This window comes from Oncorhynchus tshawytscha, unplaced genomic scaffold (assembly GCF_018296145.1).
Source record: "Oncorhynchus tshawytscha isolate Ot180627B unplaced genomic scaffold, Otsh_v2.0 Un_scaffold_7041_pilon_pilon, whole genome shotgun sequence".
NCBI lineage: Eukaryota > Metazoa > Chordata > Actinopteri > Salmoniformes > Salmonidae > Oncorhynchus > Oncorhynchus tshawytscha.
The window spans coordinates 610,001-633,170 of record NW_024609821.1 but is presented as its reverse complement, the minus strand read 5'-3'; the positions used below and the strand labels follow the sequence as shown (position 1 = coordinate 633,170).

Below are 23,170 nucleotides of genomic sequence, written 5' to 3'. Positions count from 1 at the left end.
CCCATAGGGCAGGAGCATAGATATCCCTTAACCTAAAATATATGATTATAAATACAGTTGATACAGGTTTTATAGACATTTTCTGTATAAATAGCCTCTAAAATATATAAAAACAGACCATAACTGTCTCAGAGGGGTTGGGTTAAATGCGGAAGTCAGATTTCAGTTGAATACATTCTGACTAGGTATCCACCTTTCCCTTTCAATGTTTGTTTTCTTGGAAAGCTGTTGTAATAAACTTTGTAATAATATGATACAGTGTCAGTACTTGTTGCATTTACAACTTGTCTCAGTACTACCATCAACTGATTTCAGCCAGGGTATGGCTGAGGACTGACAGCATTTACAACTTGTCTCAGTACTATCATCAACTGATTTCAGCCAGGGTATGGCTGAGGACTGACAGCATTGTCTGTATGGAATGTTGGCATATTGGTAGTTATGTTGAACAATTATTGGAATCATTCCACTTAAACTGACTGGCTAGCTAATAAACATACTGTGCAGAAAATCTTCAAATATTTGTTTAACACAATGTCATATCTCAGTACACAATGTATGTAGCCTTCTGTATGTCGCCTGCTGTATGTAGCCCGCTGTATGTAGACAGCTGTATGTAGCCTGCCGTATGTAGCCTTCTGTATGTTGCCTGCTGTATGTAGCCCGCTGTATGTAGCCTGCTGTATGTAGCCCGCTGTATGTAGCCTGCTGTATGTTGCCTGCTGTATGTAGCCTGCTGTATGTAGACAGCTGTATGTAGCCTGCTGTATGTAGCCTTCTGTATGTTGCCTGCTGTATGTAGCCTGCTGTATGTAGCCTGCTGTATGTAGCCTGCTGTATGTAGCCTGCTGTATGTAGCCTTCTGTATGTTGCCTGCTGTATGTAGCCTGCTGTATGTAGACAGCTGTATGTAGCCCGCTGTATGTAGACAGCTGTATGTAGCCTGCTGTATGTAGCCTGCTGTATGTAGCCTGCTGTATGTAGCCTTCTGTATGTAGACAGCTGTCGACAATGCAGTAATAACGAACAAGTAATCTAACTAACAATTCCCCAAAAAAACTACTGTCTTATACACAGTGTAAGGGGATAAAGAATATGTACATAAGGATATATGAATGAGTGATGGTACAGAGCAGCATAGGCAAGATACAGTAGATGATATCGAGTACAGTATATACATATGAGATGAGTATGTAAACCAAGTGGCATAGTTAAAGTGGCTAGTGATACATGTATTACATAAGGATGCAGTCGATGATATAGAGTACAGTATCTACATATGCATATGAGATGAATAATGTAGGGTAAGTAACATTATATAAGGTAGCATTGTTTAAAGTGGCTAGTGATATATTTACATCATTTCCCATCAATTCCCATGATTAAAGTGGCTGGAGTAGAGTCAGTGTCATTGACAGTGTGTTGGCAGTACCACTCAATGTTAGTGGTGGCTGTTTAACAGTCTGATGGCCTTGAGATAGAAGCTGTTTTTCAGTCTCTCGGTCCCAGCTTTGATGCACCTGTACTGACCTCGCCTTCTGGATGACAGCGGGGTGAACAGGCATTGGCTCGGGTGGTTGATGTCCTTGATGATCTTTATGGCCTTCCTGTAGCATCGGGTGGTGTAGGTGTCCTGGAGGGCAGGTAGTTTGCCCCCGGTGATGCGTTGTGCAGACCTCACTACCCTCTGGAGAGCCTTACGGTTGAGGGCGGTGCAGTTGCCATACCAGGCGGTGATACAGCCCGTCAGGATGCTCTCGATTGTGCATCTGTAGAAGTTTGTGAGTGCTTTTGGTGACAAGCCGAATTTCTTCAGCCTCCTGCCTTCCTCACGATGCTGTCTGTGTGAGTGGACCAATTCAGTTTGTCTGTGATGTGTATGCCGAGGAACTTAAAACTTGCTACCCTCTCCACTACTGTTCCATCGATGTGGATGGGGGGGTGTTCCCTCTGCTGTTTCCTGAAGTCCACAATCATCTCCTTAGTTTTATTGACGTTGAGTGTGAGGTTATTTTCCTGACACCACACTCCGAGGGCCCTCACCTCCTCCCTGTAGGCCGTCTCGTCGTTGTTGGTAATCAAGCCTACCACTGTTGTGTCGTCCGCAAACTTGATGATTGAGTTGGAGGCGTGCGTGGCCACGCAGTCGTGGGTGAACAGGGAGTACAGGAGAGGGCTCAGAACGCACCCTTGTGGGGCCCCAGTGTTGAGGATCAGCGGGGAGGAGATGTTGTTGCCTACCCTCACCACCTGGGGGCGGCCCGTCAGGAAGTCCAGTACCCAGTTGCACAGGGCGGGGTCGAGACCCAGGGTCTCGAGCTTGATGACGAGCTTGGAGGGTACTATGGTGTTGAATGCCGAGCTGTAGTCGATGAACAGCATTCTCACATAGGTATTCCTCTTGTCCAGATGGGTTAGGGCAGTATGCAGTGTGGTTGAGATTGCATCGTCTGTGGACCTATTTGGGCGGTAAGCAAATTGGAGTGGGTCAAGGGTGTCAGGTAGGGTGGAGGTGATATGGTCCTTGACTAGTCTCTCAAAGCACTTCATGATGACGGATGTGAGTGCTACGGGGCGGTAGTATGTCTGTATGTTGCCTGCTGTATGTAGCCCGCTGTATGTAGCCTGCTGTATGTAGCCTGCTGTATGTAGCCTGCTGTATGTAGCCTGCTGTATGTAGCCTTCTGTATGTTGCCTGCTGTATGTAGCCTGCTGTATGTAGACAGCTGTATGTAGCCCGCTGTATGTAGACAGCTGTATGTAGCCTGCTGTATGTAGCCTGCTGTATGTAGCCTGCTGTATGTAGCCTTCTGTATGTTGCCTGCTGTATGTAGCCTGCTGTATGTAGACAGCTGTATGTAGCCTGCTGTATGTAGCCTTCTGTATGTAGCCTGCTGTATGTAGCCTTCTGTATGTTGCCTGCTGTATGTAGCCTTCTGTATGTTGCCTGCTGTATGTAGCCTTCTGTATGTTGCCTGCTGTATGTAGCCCGCTGTATGTAGCCTTCTATATGTTGCCTGCTGTATGTAGCCTTCTATATGTTGCCTGCTGTATGTAGCCCGCTGTATGTAGCCTTCTGTATGTTGCCTGCTGTATGTAGCCCGCTGTATGTAGCCTGCTGTATGTAGCCCGCTGTATGTAGCCTGCTGTATGTAGCCTGCTGTATGTAGCCCGCTGTATGTAGACAGCTGTATACTTAGATAAGTGTTTCTGACTTGAGTGAAACAAAGATCCATTTAAAGCAACATCTATAATGTTGGGTCATCATATAGGTCTGTTATAATGAGAGAGAAGCAGTTAGTCAGGAGATCTTCACTTCTACTATTAGTGTGACAGACACACCAACTTCCAACTCTACTGAACTATAATTCTAAAACTAATAATACTCTCTACTATTATACTACTGGACTATACTTCTAAACAAATAATACTCTCCACTATTATTACTACTGGACTATACTTCTAATACTAATAATACTCTCCACTAGTATTACTACCGGACTATAATTCTATAAAAACATAAAACAGCCCTATTTGGTAAAAGACCAAGTCCATATTATGGCAAGAACAGCTCTAATAAACAAAGAGAAATGACGGGTCATCATTACGACGGTTCATTAGAAAATAGAAAAAATTCAGAAAAACCCTTGATGTGTAGCTGTGTCCAAACCTTTGACTGATACTGTACATGTAACTACACTCTTGGAAAGAGGTGCTATCTAGAACCTTAAAGGGTTCTTCGACTGTCCCCAGAGGACAACCCTTTGAAGAACTATTTTTGGTTCCAGAGGGTTCTACATGAAACCCAAAAGGGTTCTACCTGGAACAAAAAAGGGTACTCCTATGGGGACAGCCGAACAACCCTTTTGGAACTCTTTTTTTTCTAAGAGTGTAGGAATAAGGTGACTAGACAACAGGGTAGCTAATAAACAGTAGCAGCTGCATCAGTTGAAATGTGTATTGGTTTGTTTACTTTATTTATGTAGGGGTTTATGTAGGGGTTTTCCCATTCTAAGGTATGCACTCCAAATGGCACCCTATTCCCTATTTAGTACACTGCTTGTTACCAGGGCTCATAAGGCCAATTGGGAGGCACTTTGTGAGCCCAGATCAATCTCAGTGCAGATCTCCTTTAGTGTAGTTACTGTAAGTTCATGGTATCCGTGACCTCAAATCCCGTGGGAAGGAGCTTTGGTGTGTGTGTCCGTGCCCATGTGTGCACGTGTGTATATTAATGCGTGTCTGTGTTTGCACGTGCATGTGTGTGCAGTGTGTGCAGTGTGTGCAGTGTGAATGTTAGGAGTCATATTCAGGAGGCTCTAGCTGCAACATGCTGCTGTTTTCAGGGAAGAAAAGATCTCTTATCTCTAACACCACTATTGCTTCAGCAGATTCTCAGAACACTTATGACACACACAAGCACACAGACGCACGGACACACACACACACAGACGCACGCAGACACACACATACACACGTACACATACACACACACAGACAGGCTTCCTAATTGAATTTTTGAATTTCCCTGCAGAGTGTCCCTCTCCATTAGCCTGTGTGCCGGCTGGGAGGAGTGTGTGTGAGAGTGTGTTAGCACCACACACACACACACACGCAGCACACACACACACTCTAACGGCCATGCCCCAGAGATACTCCTACCAGAAGAGGAAAGCCAGCACGGCAGCAGCTCGGAGGATGGAGAGGCGAGGCAGGGACTCTGGGAAGACCAACAACACCAACACTTGCCACAGCCACCGCTCCAAGAAGCTAGCCATGCTCTCCAGGTATGGAATCTGTTTGTAGCACACAGCTCGTCAGGCTGGTTGATTTGGTTAAAGCCAACGTGTAGCAGAATTACAGGACGCTGGGTGCCTAATGCCTTTTTGGTTGGAATACTAGAGGTACAGTAGCAACGGTTTACCTTTTCCTTTCCCCTTTACTTCTTCTTCTTTTTCTTCTTCCCTCCAGGTCCCTGATCCTCTGTCACTCCAGAGCCAGTGATGACTGCCCCAGCCCCGAAGAGAGACCGCCAGGGGAGGCCTGGAAGGGAGACGGGGGCTTGGGGAGAGATGGGAAGGGAAACAGGGAGGTGGAGAGGTCCCGGAAGAAGATCCAGGAAGGACCCCAGGAGAGTGGAGGAACTATGCAGGCATCTACACAGCCACCCGTAGGGGCCACCAACACACTCAGGGCTACAGGAGAACACAAGAGGAATATGAGGAGGTCCTTCAGTATCAAGGTATGAATGGGGGTTATTTGCTTATCACATTATGGCGTTTTGTTTGGACATTTCAATGATATATTACATCATAATGTGGCGCTAAGCCAACAGGGTTTCTGTTTGCAAAGTGGCATTAACTATGTATGTCTCCTGGTCCTGAATTATGACTGTTATGCACTAAGTGCTGTCTTTGCATTGGCTGTTTTTATCAATGCATTTGTAGAAATAATGTGAAAAGATTTTTTATGCACATAATAATTGTTAATGCACATCAAACACAGTATTACTTAACTAGGAGAACTATGATAAGAAGTCTTAATGAATCTGGAAAAACAATAAATGTATGTCAGTCCCCCAGGCAGTGTATTGGTCAGACATGTAGATCCTTTCTCAGCTGACAGCTAGGCATCAAGATGGATTAGCATACCGTGTTCATACCGTACATGTTGAGTGTTCAGGCTGTCACTGCTACTCCAAGAGGAAACAAGCTAAACACTCCGGCCTTCAAAAGCATATGACTTCCTTCTTGTTATGTGTGGTGGGTAGAGAGTGTTAGTTGCTCAAAAGGGGTCTGATACTCACTTGAAACACGGACATTCTCAAAAATCATGAATTGAAGGCAATGGGAGATTTGTGAGGGGGAAATGAATGATGCATGTCGATCTCAAGTTAGCTTCCGTCTCAATATGAAAAGCATTTAGGAGAAAAAATATACAACACAGTATTGTATCTGAAGATTGAGTCCAGAGTATGAAGAACTCTGGTCCTGCCCATAATGTAGTCTGGAATGTGTTCCTCTAGACATCTCTGTCTGGACTGTGTTTCTTGTGCAAATGCATAACAGCAATCACATGGCCTGTGTGTCATAGGGCTGAGTGCTGCTGTTGGGCCTGTTTACCTCACACACAAAGACAGTATTTGTTGTGAACCAGGGGAGGGAGAGAGGCATTAGGCCATAGTGGAAGTAGAGACATGTTAACTTGCTAACACAAGGCTATGAGGACATGGCACTGATGTCATAGAGCCTCGGGACAATGTGGCCATGTTCAAATAATGAATAAATGCACCCTTCGTTCCTTCATCCCTCCCCTATTTGAGGTTATGACTGGTCTGTTAGTCTTCCTCCTAGCTATGTGTTAGAAGATAAAAGCCTCACGTCTGTCAGTAGCTGTGAACTCACCTGGCTGATTCTATTCAGGCCAACCTTCAGCCAGATTGATGTCAGGAAGTAGAGTTCTGTAGCAGACTGATTCTATTCAGGCCAACCTTCAGTCAGATTAATGTCAGGAAGTAGTGTTCCGTAGCAGACTGATTCTATTCAGGCCAACCTTCAGTCAGATTGATGTCAGGAAGTAGTGTTCCATAGCAGACTGATTCTGTTCAGGCCAACCTTCAGTCAGATTGATGTCAGGAAGTAGTGTTCTGTAGCAGACTGATTCTATTCAGGCCAACCTTCAGTCAGATTGATGTCAGGAAGTAGTGTTCCATAGCAGACTGATTCTGTTCAGGCCAACCTTCAGTCAGATTGATGTCAGGAAGTAGTGTTCTGTAGCAGACTGATTCTGTTCAGGCCAACCTTCAGTCAGATTGATGTCTGGAAGTAGTGTTCTGTAGCAGACTGATTCTGTTCAGGCCAACCTTCAGTCAGATTGATGTCAGGAAGTAGTGTTCTGTAGCAGACTGATTCTGTTCAGGCCAACCTTCAGCCAGATTGATGTCTGGAAGTACTGTTCAGTAGCAGACTGATTCTGTTCAGGCCAACCTTCAGCCAGATTGATGTCAGGAAGTAGTGTTCTGTAGCAGACTGATTCTGTTCAGGCCAACCTTCAGTCAGATTGATGTCAGGAAGTAGTGTTCTGTAGAGACTTGATGTCAGATTGATGTCTGGAAGTAGTGTTCTGTAGCAGACTGATTCTGTTCAGGCCAACCTTCAGCAGATTGATGTCTAGATTCTGTAGCAGACTGATTCTGTTCAGGCCAACCTTCAGCCAGATTGATGTCTGGAAGTAGTGTTCTGTAGCAGACTGATTCTGTTCAGGCCAACCTTCAGCCAGATTGATGTCAGAAGTTGATGTTCTGGAACCTTCAGTAGTGTTCTGGAAGTAGTGTTCAGACTGATTCTGTTCAGGCCAACCTTCTTTGATGTCAGTAGTGTTCCAGACCTTCAGATTGATGTCTGGAAGTACTGTTCAGTAGCAGACTGATTCTGTTCAGGCCAACCTTCAGTCAGATTGATGTCTGGAAGTAGTGTTCTGTAGCAGACTGATTCTGTTCAGGCCAACCTTCAGCCAGATTGATGTCAGGAAGTAGTGTTCTGTAGCAGACTGATTCTGTTCAGGCCAACCTTCAGTCAGATTGATGTCTGGAAGTAGTGTTCTGTAGCAGACTGATTCTGTTCAGGCCAACCTTCAGTCAGATTGATGTCAGGAAGTAGTGTTCAGTAGCAGAACATAAATCAGAGTTCATTAATGAATGAACGCTACTTACTTCATCATTAGGATAACATGAGGACTATGTCACAAGACAATGTGATCCTATGTACATTCAGAGAGAACCCCAAGGTTACTCTAAAGTTTATGAATGAACTCTACTCATCAACGTTAGGTGGGTTCCATGTCAACTCATTCATAATTCATTTGTTGATACTGAAGTGGAAGGCTGTCATATAAAAACTGTCATACAAAAATCCTACTGTTGATTATGACAAGACACACCTGGTGGGTGAGACAGAGGAGAGAGAGCTTGTTAGTGTCCAACCGGTCACAAATTAATTGAGAAGTTCACATAGAAAAAAAGTATTGATTCCTTTTCAAATCAACCCCTAAACTGGCCTAGGAGAAATGGAATTGAGCCCAATCCTGCTACTCTGAGCTGACAGAAGGCTATGTCACAGGACAGTCGATAACAGACATTCAGATATATGGAAAAAGATCACAATTGAAACAAACATTGAGCAGACATTCACTGTTTTTTTACATTGTTTTGTATTTCTATCCTGTGCCACACTAGAATGTGTGTTTAATACCTCTGGGTTGTTCTTTATATTCAGATAGAGATATATCATGGAAGAAGGAGAAACATTGAAGGGGATATAAAGAGGGGGTTCCTTGTGCTGCAGGTTACAGTTTTACCCACCAGCCCAGACTCACTGCACCCCACAGTCAGACTACAGCATTTTACCTCAAACAATGTGAAGCCATGGTGGGTGTGGGGCAATCCCTTTACTATGGTTCCAAACATGGCTCCTGCATTTCATAACGACAATGTCTTGTTAGATTTAAGTTAATCATGTGGTTCTCTTTAAAAAGGAGCCTAAACACACTAGTGGTTGTCTCATAAAGTTAACTTACACACACTGTGGTACAGTTCATAGACCTATAAACGCTCTACTACTCTGCTACTTGTTCTGAAGCTGTCAACCCATTAACTCAAGGTCTTGATTTGGTCATAAAGCTGGCTTTTATAACCCTGCATAGAGGTGCCCTTGTGTTGGCTCTGCTGGACTAGACTGTGTTGGTGTAAGAAAAGGCCAGGGGTGCCATATATATCTAACGTCTCTGAGTAGGAGAGCTGATTTAGGATCAGCTTTGCCTTTTAGATCACGATGAATAAGATAATACAGATAGGGGTGACCTGATCTTAGATCAGCACTCCTACTCTGAGCTGCTCTATACATATGCAGTATATGTATAGTGTCCCTAAAGTTGTACGGTGGCCCTGATGGTCAAATTAGCTTTGTTCCAGGCAATGTGTTGCCTTAACCCCTCTGAAGATCCATCCCCAACGTCCCTGGTTTTACTCTCTGAACAAACATATTTTATGCTATCGGGATATGTTGAAACCATCCATATGAACCATTCAAATCAGCATAATGAGGCTTCATCAACTGAGTGCTAGCCTTTTCACATACTTGTATCACTCCTTGACTTATAACAGCCTTGTCTAATGAATGGCGCCGGAGAAGTAGGCTGACGTTTTACGTGCTCCTATCCAATTGTGTTTTTTTGTTTGTTTGTTTGTGTTGTTTGTAACTTATTTTGTACCTTAATTTGTACATAATGTTGCTGCTATCGTCTCTTATGACCAAAAATAACTTCTGGACATCAGAACGGCGATTACTCACAATGATCTGGCAGAATCCTATTTTTCCTTTAACGAGTCTGACAAGCCCAACGCAAATGATATACAGCTTACCCGGGAACAGGCCCAAATCCCCGTCATTTAAGGCAGAGAGCGGGCTGCCTTCTGAGAATTTGTAGGCGTTCGAAAAAACCACCACTGCCTTCCATTCTGATAGCAAACGTGCAATCTTTGGAAAATAAAATAGATGACCTACGTGGAAGATTAAACTAGCAATGGGACATTCAAAACTGTAATATCTTATGCTTCACGGAGTCATGGCTGAACGACAACATAATCAACATACAGCTGGCTGGTTATACGCTGTATCGGCAGGATAGAACAGTGGCGTCTGGTAAGACAAGGGGCGGCGGACTATGTATTCTTGTAAATAACAGCTCATGCAGGATATCTAAGGAAGTCTCGAGGTTTTGCTCGTCTGAGGCAGAGTATCTCATGATAAGCTGTAGGCCACACCATCTTCCTAGAGAGTTTCTATCTGTGTTTTTCGTAGCTGTCTACATACCACCACAGACTGAGGCTGACACTAAGACCGCACTCAATTAGTTGTATTCCGTCATAAGCAAACAGGAAAACGCTCACCCAGAGGCGGTGCTCATAGTGGCCGGCAACTTTAATGCAGGGAAACTTAAATCGGTCTTACCACATTTCTATCAGCATGTTAAATGTGCAACCAGAGGGAAAAAACTCTGGACCACCTTTACTCCACACACAGACACATAGACAACTCTCCCTCGCCCTCCATTTGGCAAATCTGACCATAATTCTATCCTCCTAATTCCTGCTTACAAGCAAAAATGAAAGCAGGAAGCACCAGTGACTCAATCAATAAAAAGTGGTCAGATGAAGCAGATGCTAAGCTACATGACTGTTTTGCTAGCACAGACTGGAATATGTTCCGGGATTCCTCCGATGGCATTGAGGAGTACACCACATCAGTCATTGGCTTCATCAATAAGTGCATCGATGACGTCATCCTCACAGTGACCGTACGTACATACCCCAACCAGAAGCCATGGATGATAGGCAACATCAGCAGTGAGCTAAAGGCTAGAGCTGCCGCTTTCAAGGAACGAGACCCGGAAGCTTATAAGAAATCCTCCTATGTCCTCCGACGAACCGTTAAACAGGCAAAGCGTCAATTCAGGACTAATATCGAATCGTACTACACCGGCTCTGACGCTCATCGGATGTGGCAGGACTTGCAAACCATACAGACTACAAAGGGAAGCACAGCCGAGAGCTGCCCAGTGACACGAGCCTATCAGAAGAGCTATACTACTTCTATGCTCTCTTCGAGGCAAATAACACTGAAACATGCATGAGAGTACCAGTTGTTCCGGAAGACTGTGTGCTCATGCTCTCCACAGCCGATGTGAGTAAGACCTTTAAACAGGTCAACATTCACAAGGCCGCAGGGCCAGACGGATTACCAGGACATGTACTGCGAGCATGCGCTGACCACCTGGCAAGTGTCTTCACTGACATTTTCAACCTCTCCCTGTCCGAGTCTGTAATACCAGCATGTTTTAAGCAGACCACCATAGTCCCTGTGCCCAAGAACACTAAGGTAGCCTGCCTGTCACGTTCTGACCATCGTTCGTATGTGTTTTCCTTGTTTTAGTGTTGGTCAGGACGTGAGCTGGGTGGGCATTCTATGTTGTGTGTCTGGTTTGTCTATTTCTATGTTTGGCCTGATATGGTTCTCAATCAGAGGCAGGTGTTAGTCATTGTCTCTGATTGGGAACCATATTTAGGTAGCCTGTTTTGTGTTGGGTTTTGTGGGTGATTGTTCCTGTCTTTGTGTTTGCACCAGATAGGGCTGTTTCGGTTTTCACATTTCATTATTTTGTAGTTTCTTCATGTATCGTTTTTTCCTTCATTAAAATATCATGAATCATCATCACGCTGCATTTTGGTCCGATCCTTGTTCCACCTCTTCATCAGAGGAGCAGATAGAAGAGAATCGTTACACTGCCTAAATGACTACCAACCCATAGCGCTCACGTCTGTAGCCATGAAATGCTTTGAAAGGTTGGTCATGGCTCACATCAACACCATTATCCCAGAAGCCCTAGACCCACTCCAATTTGCATACCACCCCAACAGATCCACAGATGATGCAATGTCTATTACACGCCACACTGCCCTTTCCCACCTGGACCAAAGGAGCACCTATGTAAGAATGCTATTAATTGACTACAGCTCAGCGTTCAACACCATAGTGCCCTCAAAGCTCATCAATAAGCTAAGGACCCTGGTACTAAACACCTCCCTCTGCAACTGGATCCTGGACTTCCTGACGGGCTGCCCCCAGGTGGTAAGGGTAGGTAACAACACATCCGCCACAGTGATCCTCAACACGGGCCCCTCAGGGGTGTGTGCTCAGTCCCCTCCTCTACTTCCTGTTCACTCATGACTGCATGATCAGGCACAACTTCAACACCCTCATTAAGTTTGCCGATGACACAACAGTGGTAGGCCTGATCACCGACAACGACGAGACAGCCTATAAGGAGGAGACCTGGCTGTGTGGTGCCAGGACAACAACCTCTCCCTCAATGTGATCAAGACAAAAGAGATGATATTGGACTACAGGAAAAAGAGGGCCGAGCACGCCCCCATTCTCATCGATGGGGCTGTAGTGGAGCAGGTTGAGAGCTTCAAGTTCCTTGGTGTCCACATCACCAACAAACTAACATGGTCCAAGCACACCAAGACAGTCGTGAAAAGGTCACGACAAAACCTATTCCCCCCCAGGAGACTGAAAAGACTTGGCATGGGTCCTCAGATCCTCAAAACGTTCTACAGCTGCATCATCAAGAGTATCCTGTCTGGTTGCACCACTGCCTGGTATGGCAACTGTTCGGCCTCCGACCGCACGGCACTACAGAGGGTAGTGCATCCAGGACCTCTATACCAGGTGGTGTCAGAGGAAGGCCCTAAAAATTGTCAGCCACCCTAGTTATAGACGGTTCTTTCTGCTACTGCACTGCAAGCAGTACTGGAATGCCAAGTCTAGGTCCAAGAGGTTTCTAAACAGCTTCTACCCCCAAGCCTTAAGACTCCTGAACATCTAATCAAATGGCTACCCAGACTATTTGCATTTCCCCCCCTCCCCCTTTTACACACCTGCTACTCTCTGTTGTTATCATCTATGCATAGTCACTTTAATAACTCTACCTACATGTACCTCAATTATCTCGACTAACCGGTGCCCCCGCACATTGAATCTGTACCGGTACCCCCCTGTATATAGTCTCCACATTGACTCTGTACCGGTACCCCCCTGTATATTGTCTCGCTATTGTTATTTTACTGCCGCTCTTTAATTGCTTATTACTTTTCTTTCTTATTCTTATTTGTACTGTATTGTTGGTTAGTGGCTCGTCAGTAAGCATTTCAATGTAAGGGCTACACCTGTTGTATTCGGCGCATGTGACGAATGACATCTGATTTGATTTGAAGAAAACAAAGTTGAGCATGTTGGAACCTCATCTGTCCTGGGACTGTATTGGAGCAGGAGAGTACTGTCCCTGCATAGATACCCCCCTTGTCCTAATGCTCTGTCCTATTGGCACAGGAGAATTCTACCCCTGCATAGATATCCCCTTGTGCTAACTATCTGTCCTATTGGTGCAGGAGAGCAGTATCTGGAGGATGTGTGTAACGACGGGGGCGGGTGAGGAGGGTCTGGGCCGACAGACTGGCGATAGCAGCCCCCAGACGGAGGACAAAGAACCCAGTGTGGAGCGAGGGAGGAAGGGAGGAGGGGATGGACACAGGTAACAAGCCATACAGATATAAGCAGACTGCTATAATGCTTTATTACTTGTTGTAAGCATGTCTGTGCCTTTATAATGTTTTCTTAAAGGGACACGTCGGGATTATATCAATGAGGTTCTTTATATACACTATATATACAAAAGTATGTGGACACCCCTTCAAATGAGTGGATTTGGCTATTTCAGTCACACCCGTTGCTGACAGGTGAGTAAAATCGAGCACACAGCCATGCAATCTCCATAGACATTGGCAGTAGAATGGCCTTACTGAAGAGCTCAGAGACTTTCAATGTGGCACCGTCATAGGATGCCATCTTTCCAACAAGTCAGTTCGTCAAATTTCTGCCCTGCTAGAGCTGCCCGGTCAACTGTAAGTGCTGTTATTGTGAAGTGGAAACGTTTAGGAGCAACAACGGCTCAGCCGCAAAGAGGTAGGCCACACAAGCTCACATAACGGGACCGCCATGTGCTCAAACACGTAAAAATCATCTGTCCTCGGTTGCAACACTCACTACCGGGTTCCAAAGCAACGTCAGCACAATAACTGTTCGTCAGGAGCTTCATGGAATGGGTTTCCATAGCCGAGCAGCCACACACAAGCCTAAGATCACCGTGCGCAATGCCAAGCGTCGGCTGGAATGGTGTAAAGCTTGCTGACATTTGACTCTGGAACAGTGGAAACACATTCTCTGGAGTGATGAATCACGCTTCACCATCTGGTAGTCCAACTAATCTGGATTTGGTGGATGCCAAAATAATGCTTCCTGCCCCAATGCATAGTGGCAACTGTAAAGTTTGGTGGAGGAGGAATAATGGTCTGGGGCTGTTTTTCATGGTTCGGACTAGGCTCCTTAGTTCCAGTGAAGGGAAATCTTAATGCTTCAGCATACAATGGCATTCTAGGCCAGTGGTTCCCAACTGTTTTGCTTACTGTACCACCAACTGAATTTTGCTCTGCACGGAGGGCCCCTGAAATACCCCCTCATGTGCATTTTACCAGTAGACCTATGGTCTCATGAGTCTTCTCATGTAACCCCTGAGGATAGGCCAAACCTAGTACCCCTGGTTGGGAACCACTGTTCTAGACGATTCTGTGCTTCCAAGGTTGTGGCAACAATTTAGGGAAGGACCTTTCCTGTTTCAGCATGACAATGCCCCCTTGCACAAAGCTTGGTCCATTCAGAAATTGTTTGTCCGTGTGGAAGAACTTGACTGGTCTGAACAGAGCCCTTACCTCAACCCCATCGAACACCTTAGGGATGAATTGGAACGCCGACTGCGAGCCTGGCCTTATCGCCCAACATCAGTGTCCGGATTCACTGATACTGTTGTGGCTGAATGGAAGCAAGTCCCAACAATGCAATGTTCCAACATCTAATAGAAAACCTTCCCAGAAGTGGGGAGGCTTTTATAGCAGCAAAGGGGGGACCAACTCCATATTAATGCCCATGAATTTGTAATGAGATGTTCAGTGAGCTGGTGTCCACATACTTTTGATCATACGTCCCCAGAGTCAGATAAACTCATGGATAATATTTGTATGTCTCTCTGTCCAGCATGAAGGATCTTAGAGGTACTTTTGCGAGCCAATGCTAACTAGCATTAGTGCAGTTACTGGAAGTCTATGGGGATCTACTAGCTTCATACTGGACACAGAGACATAAAATGGTATCCATGAGTTCATCTGATTCTGGGGAGGTGGATAAGGGGCCTCATGGCCAAAATCCAGAAGTATCCCTTTCAGGTTTATTATTATTATGTTATGGCTTTCTATGTAATACATTTTGAACTGATTCAACACGGCTGTTAGCATAGTGCATTATACCTGTCAGTTCATGGTTTTTCTAAGATGGCCGTACCAAGTCTTGTGTACATCAGTTTGGGGTATGCATGCAGCAGATTGCCAAAGTGTACTGGCTAATGCACCCACACTGCCAAACAACAGTGGTTATTTTGTTATGTTTAGTTCTCAGAGAAAAGCTTCTGTCTAACTGTGTCTTTCTTCCTGCCTCTCCTGGAGCAGTTACCTTCAGAGTACAGACAAGCTTGCTCCTTTTAACGGACAGTGTCTGAACGGCCATGCCAGGACAGAGGGGGAGAGGCAGGCCAAGAACGGCCATGCTGCAAGGACAGAGGGGGAGGGAGGGAGGCATGCCGCCTCCAGGAACAGCCACATAACAGCCTACAGTGAGGTAGTACCACTCACATCCCACTTGTTCTGTTGCTGAAATGAAGAAAAATATAAATGTTGGCACTTCATACCAGACCTGGGTTCAAATAGTATTTGTTTTACTTCAAATACTTTGAGCCTGCTTGGAGTGCCATGCAGTGGGAGAGGTTTGCACTTGGGGACTATTCAATTTGTTTCCATAGACAACTGCTATGCTGGCCATTCTAAATGAATACATCCCATAATATGTTCCTGTGAGTCCCAAATGGCACCCTATTCCCTGTATAGTTCACGATTTTTGACCAAAGTATTGACAATATAGAGAATAGGGTACCATTTTGGACCCTCACTATAATACAGATTTGACACTCTACCTGTGTTACAGTAGTTTATTCTCCGTCATCCCTCTAGCCACTAAGTCTGTGTGGGTCTGGCATTTCTTCACATGCTGTAGCCACATTCCCATCCTACACCCACCAGACACTGGTCCCAGACAACACTTGGCCCAGATGGAATCTGTGGGGCAGAATATCTGCATTGCTTCAGAAATGGAATGAGTTGAAATGAAACCAAATGGGGCAGTAAAGCCTTCCTAGCCACAGTCACTGCACCTACACTATGCAGTATAATTGTACGGGATAAAGAGCTGCGTAGTAACATTGACAGAGACAGTTCCAAATGATCAATCAATCAAATTGACGAGGGCCCATCCTCATTTGGCTGAACCGTGTAGAAAAGAGTCTCAAAACAGAAATTGAATAGGAAGAGATTACTTACTTTGCAGTTGGCCATTTGGTGAAAAGGGAGAGAGAGATTACATTTCCCAGTAGCGTCATATCTCATGAATGGATATAGAGTGTGAGTTCCGGCTTAAGAGTTCATTCTACTTCCCCCACTGCTGTTGAAGCAGCTTTCACACTATGTGGAAGGAAGGCCCTCTCACATCTTCCTCCCTCATCCAATGTGTAATCATTTTAGAGGTCGGACTGAGGACATGTTGAAGCTCTCTCATGCTAGGTCACACTATATCTGACCAAGCCAAGTCCCCATCTGTTTGAGATGATACAGAAGTCTATACTGCAGAGACTCAGAGAGAGAGAGAGACAAAGGATGTGACAGAGAGAGAGAGACAGAGAGAGAGAGAAAAACAGAACGAGACAATAATTTGTGCCAGGTGTGATATCCCTCCTAAATAGTTCGGGATAATGTTCCTATCGACCCAGTAAGGCCAGCAGGCTAGTCTCTTTTTATTAGTATGTAACTGTTATGAAAGTTGTATTATTAATTTGTTTTCTTTTTTAAACGACACTTTAAACGTGTACATGACACTGCAACAAAATTTGCCCATGGGATACAATAAAGTCAGTAAAGTAAAATAGAGAGAGAGAGAGAGAGAGAGAGAGAGAGAGAGAGAGCGAGAGAGAGAGAGAGAGAGAGAGAGAGAGAGAGAGAGAGAGAGAGAGAGAGAGAGAGAGAGAGAGAGAGAGAGAGAGAGAGAGAGAGAGAGAGAGAGAGAGAGAGAGAGAGAGAGAGAGAGAGAGAGAGAGAGAGAGAGAGAGAGAGAGAGAGAGAGAGAGAGAAAGAGAGAGAGAGAGAGAGAAGAGAGAGACAGAGAAGAGAGACACAGAAAGAGAGATACAGACAGAGAGAGAGAGAGAGAGACAGAGACAAGAGAGATACAGAGAGAGAGAGAGAGACAGAAAGAGAGATACAGAGAGAGAGAGAGAGAGAGAGAGAGATAGAAAGAGAGAGAGAGAGAAAGAGAGAAACAGAGATACAGAAAGAGAGATACAGAGAGAGAGAAGAAAGAGAGATACAGAAAGAGAGAGACAGAAGAGAGATAGAGAAAGATACAGAAGAGATCAAAGAAAGAGAGATTGACAGAAAGAGAGGGACAGAAAGAGAGATACAGAAAGAGAGATACAGACAGCAGGACAGAATGTCTAGAACATGTGACAACTTTGGACTCAGCTGACTGTGTTTTGAACACTGTTTCAGTCTCTCCTTCAAATCTTTCCTATAATACTCCGTCCTGCCTCTAGCAGAGAAATAGCAGTGGTGAAACAAGTACCCAATTTCCAATCTTGAGTAAAAGTAAAGATACCTTAACAGAAAATGACTCAAGTAAGTGAAAGTCATCTAGTAAATATACTTAAGTATCAAAATAATAAATTGTTTTAAGGAAACCAGCCCGAATCATCCCAGATATTAACCAAAAAGGCAATCAATGGCCAAATGCAGTTTTAGACATTTTAGTAGCTTATTAGTTCATTTTAATTCCACCAATTTCTTCCAAACATTTAAATATTATATTCACATGTTTTATTTGGAATAATTCTGTGTCTTACCCAATCAGTATAAGTCCAAATAATTATCTCCAATCATAGAAAGATTGGCACTTGTACAACATGAAATTCCATAATGATTCAACTTTGAGTCCTTTCTGTGTGTTTTTGTAGGAAAGCTCAACATGTGAGCAGCAGCCCCAGTCCCCTGGAGGTCTAACCCTGGCCCCCCTGCACTCGGCCCCCCTGTGCCTGGCAGACCCCCTGGCAGTGACCAACTACACAGAGACAGAACAAACTGGGAACAACAACCACCTCAAGGTATCAATTAGGACTCTTCTAAGTCCTCTTGATAAACCTTCACAGCCTGTTTGGTTCTGTGTATCGTCATTATCTTTAGGCTTTAACTTTGAAAATGTTTGGTTCTGTGTATCTTCATTATCTTTAGGCTTTAACTTTGATATCTTTAGGCTTTAACTTTGAAAATGTTTGGTTCTGTGTATCTTCATTATCTTTAGGCTTTGAAAATGGCTTTGAAAACTTTGAAAATGGTTGTTTGAACATCCATTTCCCTCCAAGAGTGGATGAATACCTTGGTTGAGTTCAGTAGGGCACATCATTGTAAAACGTTTGGAAACAGAAAACAAAAAGTCCAGGTAGTCCATCCTTAGTCTGGGTACCAGTCTGTTAAGCTAACATTCTACTCCTCCAGGGTAGCACAGGACATGGAGTACCAAGGAGTGGAATGTAAGCGAAACAGACTGGCAACCAGCCTAGTCTGCCTCTGTTTCAGTGTGTTTTCCTCCGTTTGGTGCCTAATGAACATCACCCTGGTGTGTTGTGTGTTGTAGCTGGCAATCCCAGAGGTGAATGAGGACAGAGGTTGGGACACAGAGAGGAGAGGACATGGTCTTCAGGGACAGACGGTCTGCAAGAGGACCCGCTCCAACTCTACCAGTAACGCACGCACGCACGCACGCACACACACACACACACACACACACACACACACACACACACACACACACACACACACACACACACACACACACACACACACACACACACACACACACACACACACACACACACACACACACACACACCAATATGGGGCCTGTAAGGCAGTTGTCATGAGTTTCCTGTGGTACATCATTAGATACTATTAAGTGATTTCCTTCCTTTCCTACAAGAACATGAGGATATCATCATCTCTAACTGGATGTTGAGTTTGTTACATCCTGCACAGATGTTTTCTAAACTCTGGAAATGACTAAATATAATGATGCTTTAAATTGACCTGGGTATATTTTGTAAGTCACTTGTTTTAACAAATTTCATTCCTTGCTGTGTGAGCAACTAGCCTTTCCCTGTTTTGACCTGCTTTTGTGATGAGTAACCAAGCCTCTTGTTAGCTCCCAGAGAAAATGTCGTAGGCTTTAGCTCACTGGGCTAATGTGGTATTGAGGGAAGCAGATAACCCAGGTTCCATACAGTTGGTGTCTGGGGTTTTTGCTTGGTCTCTGGATAGTATTGAATCACATGACATTGTATTGAATTGTGCTCAGGTGTCCATCCATACTGGATTGGAGACCTGGACACCATTATCCTGAAGACGCCTGAGCTTTGCGGGAGCAACACCCACGGAACCGTCGGTTTCTTTGGCAGCAGGAAGTCCCAGTCCCAGCAGCTGGAGTTTCCTCACAACCCCAACCAGGTGTGTGTGTGCGCCTGTCTGCCTACCTGCCTTGAGAGCTTCTGTACCTGCAAATGCTCTGATTACAATGAATCCAGATTGGTACTGACTTATTACATTCCTGAGATTTCTACGGTAGCTGCTGCTCCCAGTGCCCTGTTTGTTCAACATGAGTTCTCATGCAGACAGCAGGTTTTTCAAAAAAGAATAAACGTTTCGATTCAATTAAGTTCTTGGAAGGGGACTAAACTATTTCCTCTTTTTTCATTATAATCATGACATAATTCAATTATATGCTCATACAGTGAGAGACCGTCAGAGTGAGACAGAGAGAGGAGAAAAATATGTATTTCTGTTCAGAACGTCAGAACAATACGAAAAGAAGAGAGATTAAAAACAGGTGTAGAAATCACTTCCAAAAAGCATCTGGAACTAGTCAACTCAATTTGTCAGCCTTCTTCCTGCTTAGCAGAACTTGGCTAGCGAGCGAGGAAAAATGTATGTGTGTGTGTGTGTGTGAGGCCTCTCCTCACGTGTGTGTGGAACCTGACTGAGGGTGTTGTCTCCCATCTGTCCCCCTCCTCCCCCTTCTCCTCCCCCCTCCCCAGCCCGTTCCCCGTCCCTCTCGCTCTCTTAGCTCCGCCCATCTGGTCCACTCCTGCAGTAACGTCCAAGCCTTCATCATCTGTAACATCGTGCTGATGAAGGGCCATGGCAAGGTAATTATGCAGCACGTTTGAACATCTGCTCCAGGAGCTTGAATGCAGCCCGTGGCCCTGAGGCTAATCCATAATAAAGCATCATTGTTTGCTCTACCATGGAGTACTATGGAGTAGCATCCAATCTTTAAACATACTAGTGATGAGTTGTTGCTTTGGCCCTGGGTTTTCCCTGACCATATGACCTAATGGGAAAACTCCTAGTTACATTTAAGCCCACCCCGTCAGTGCTATTGGCCGGGTTAATATTTTTTGTTACCAGAAATGAAACTACAAATGACCTCTTTAAAGGGGGTGAATACTCCTTAAAGGTGCAATCTGTAGTTTCAAGTCTCTCCTAACTGTTGTATTGTCCCATGCAGGGTCTGGGGTTCAGCATTGTGGGGGGCAGGGACAGCATGTACGGACCCATGGGTATCTACGTCAAGACCATCTTCGCTGGAGGGGCTGCGGCTGCAGATGGCAGACTACATGAGGGTAAGAGGAGAAAGAGAGACTCATTGCTTCTGTTAAAATGGTACTACAACAACAGAGTTGATCTCAGTCCAACACTTACATACACAAAAGCCTACACACACTCTGTAGCCTTCCTGGACTGCTGGACCAGTGTTGGAGACCACTGTCTTAGATCTATACACTATGGCATATGGCTAGAATAGTCGCCCGTAGCACTCACTTCCGTCATCATGAAGTGCTTTGAGAGACTAGTCAAGGACCATATCACCTCCACCCTACCTGACACCCTAGACCCACTCCAATTTGTTTACCGCCCCAATAGGTCCACAGACGACACAATCACAATCACACTGCACACTGCCCTAACCCATCTGGACAAGAGGAATACCTATGTAAGAATGCTGTTCATCGACTACAGCTCAGCATTTAACACCATAGTACCCTCCAAACCCGTCATTAAGCTCGAGACCCTGGGTCTCGACCCCGCCCTGTGCAACTGGGTCCTGGACTTCCTGATGGGCCGCCCCCAGGTGGTAAGGGTAGATAACAACATCTCCACCCCGCTGATCCTCAACACTGGGGCCCCACAAGGGTGCGTTCTCAGCCGTCTCCTGTACTCCCTGTTCACCCACGACTGTGTGGCCATGCACACCTCCAACTCAATCATCACGTTTACAGACAACACTACAGTGGTAGGCTTGATTACCAACAACGATGAGACGGCCTACAGGGAGGAGGTGAGGGCCCTTGGAGTGTGGTGTCAGGAAAATAACCTCTCACTCAACGTCAACAAAACAAATGTGTCTCTCTCTCTCTCTCTCTCTCTCTCTCTCTCTTTCTCTCTGTCTCTGTCTCTGTCTCTCTCTCACTGTTTCTCTCTCTCTGTCTCTCTCTCTGTCTCTTAGGGGATGAGATCCTGGAGTTGAATGGAGAGTCTCTACATGGACTAACTCATGAGGATGCACTACAGAGATTCAAAGTAAGACTGCAACACCACAACAAATCATCATATTACAACATTATTACAGCCATATTACAACATTATTACAACTATAATACAACATTATTACAGCCATAATACAACATTATTACAGCCATAATACAACATTATTACAGCCATAATACAACATTATTACAGCGATTATACAACATTATTACAGCCATAATACAACATTATTACAGCGATTATACAACATTATTACAGCCATAATACAACATTATTACAGCGATTATACAACATTATTACAGTGATTATACAACATTATTACAGCCATATTACAACATTATTACAGCCATATTACAACATTATTACAGCCATAATATAACATTATTACAGCGATTATACAACATTATTACAGCCATAATACAACATTATTACAGTGATTATACAACATTATTACAGCCATAATATAACATTATTACAGCCATATTACAACATTATTACAGCCATAATATAACATTATTACAGTGATTATACAACATTATTACAGCCATAATACAACATTATTACAGCCATAAAACAACATTATTACAGCCATAATACAACATTATTACAGCCATAATACAATATTATTACAGCCATAAAACAACATTATTACAGCCATAAAACAACATTATTACAGCCATAATATAACATTATTACAGCCATATTACAACATTATTACAGCCATAATACAATATTATTACAGCCATAATACAACATTATTACAGCCATAAAACAACATTATTACAGCCATAAAACAACATTATTACAGCCATAAAACAACATTATTACAGCCATAAAACAACATTATTACAGCCATAAAACAACATTATTACAGCCATAAAACAATATTATTACAGCCATAATACAACATTATTACAGCCATAAAACAACATTATTACAGCCATAAAACAACATTATTACAGCCATAAAACAACAATATTACAGCCATAAAACAATAATATTATAGCCATAAAACAACAATATTACAGCCATAAAACAACAATATTACAGCCATAAAACAACATTATTACAGCCATAAAACAACATTATTACAGCCATAATACAACATTATTACAGCCATAATACAATATTATTACAGCCATAATACAACATTATTACAGCCATAAAACAACAATATTACAGCCATAAAACAACATTATTACAGCCATAAAACAACATTATTACAGCCATAAAACAACATTATTACAGCCATAATATAACATTATTACAGCCATAATACAACATTATTACAGTCATAATATAACATTATTACAGCCATATTACAACATTATTACAGCCATTATACAACATTATTACAGCCATTATACAACATTATTACAGCCATAATATAACATTATTACAGCCATAATATAACATTATTACAGCCATATTATAACATTATTACAGCCATTATACAACATTATTACAGCCATTATACAACATTATTACAGCCATAATACAACATTATTACAGCCATAATACATTATTACAGTCATATTACAACATTATTACAGCCATATTACAACATGATGGAGTTAAAAGGATCCCTTTTGATTAGTGAAGACATTTTAGAACAGGGGTAGACAGCCCTTTTCCTGGAGTGCCGCAGGTACTGCAGGATTTTAATATAACATTATTACAGCCATATTATAACATTATTACAGCCATTATACAACATTATTACAGCCATAATACAACATTATTACAGCC

General features: G+C 43.7%; 1 protein-coding gene across 3 annotated transcripts in view; it reads left to right on the top strand.

Moving 5' to 3' along the window:
* The window catches only part of il16 (interleukin 16), a 53,862-nt gene that overhangs the window by 6,636 nt on the left and 24,056 nt on the right, over window positions 1–23,170 (top strand). For all 3 annotated transcript variants that reach the window (XM_042319000.1, XM_042318999.1, XM_042318998.1), the window contains exons 2-11: window positions 4,535–4,787; window positions 4,972–5,242; window positions 13,007–13,149; window positions 15,173–15,341; window positions 17,779–17,925; window positions 18,456–18,561; window positions 19,173–19,321; window positions 19,909–20,019; window positions 20,382–20,496; window positions 21,381–21,454. In XM_042319000.1, coding sequence (XP_042174934.1) covers window positions 4,642–4,787; window positions 4,972–5,242; window positions 13,007–13,149; window positions 15,173–15,341; window positions 17,779–17,925; window positions 18,456–18,561; window positions 19,173–19,321; window positions 19,909–20,019; window positions 20,382–20,496; window positions 21,381–21,454 — 1,431 coding nt within the window. In that variant the 5' untranslated portion in view covers window positions 4,535–4,641. The remainder of the gene's footprint in view (window positions 1–4,534; window positions 4,788–4,971; window positions 5,243–13,006; window positions 13,150–15,172; window positions 15,342–17,778; window positions 17,926–18,455; window positions 18,562–19,172; window positions 19,322–19,908; window positions 20,020–20,381; window positions 20,497–21,380; window positions 21,455–23,170) is intronic.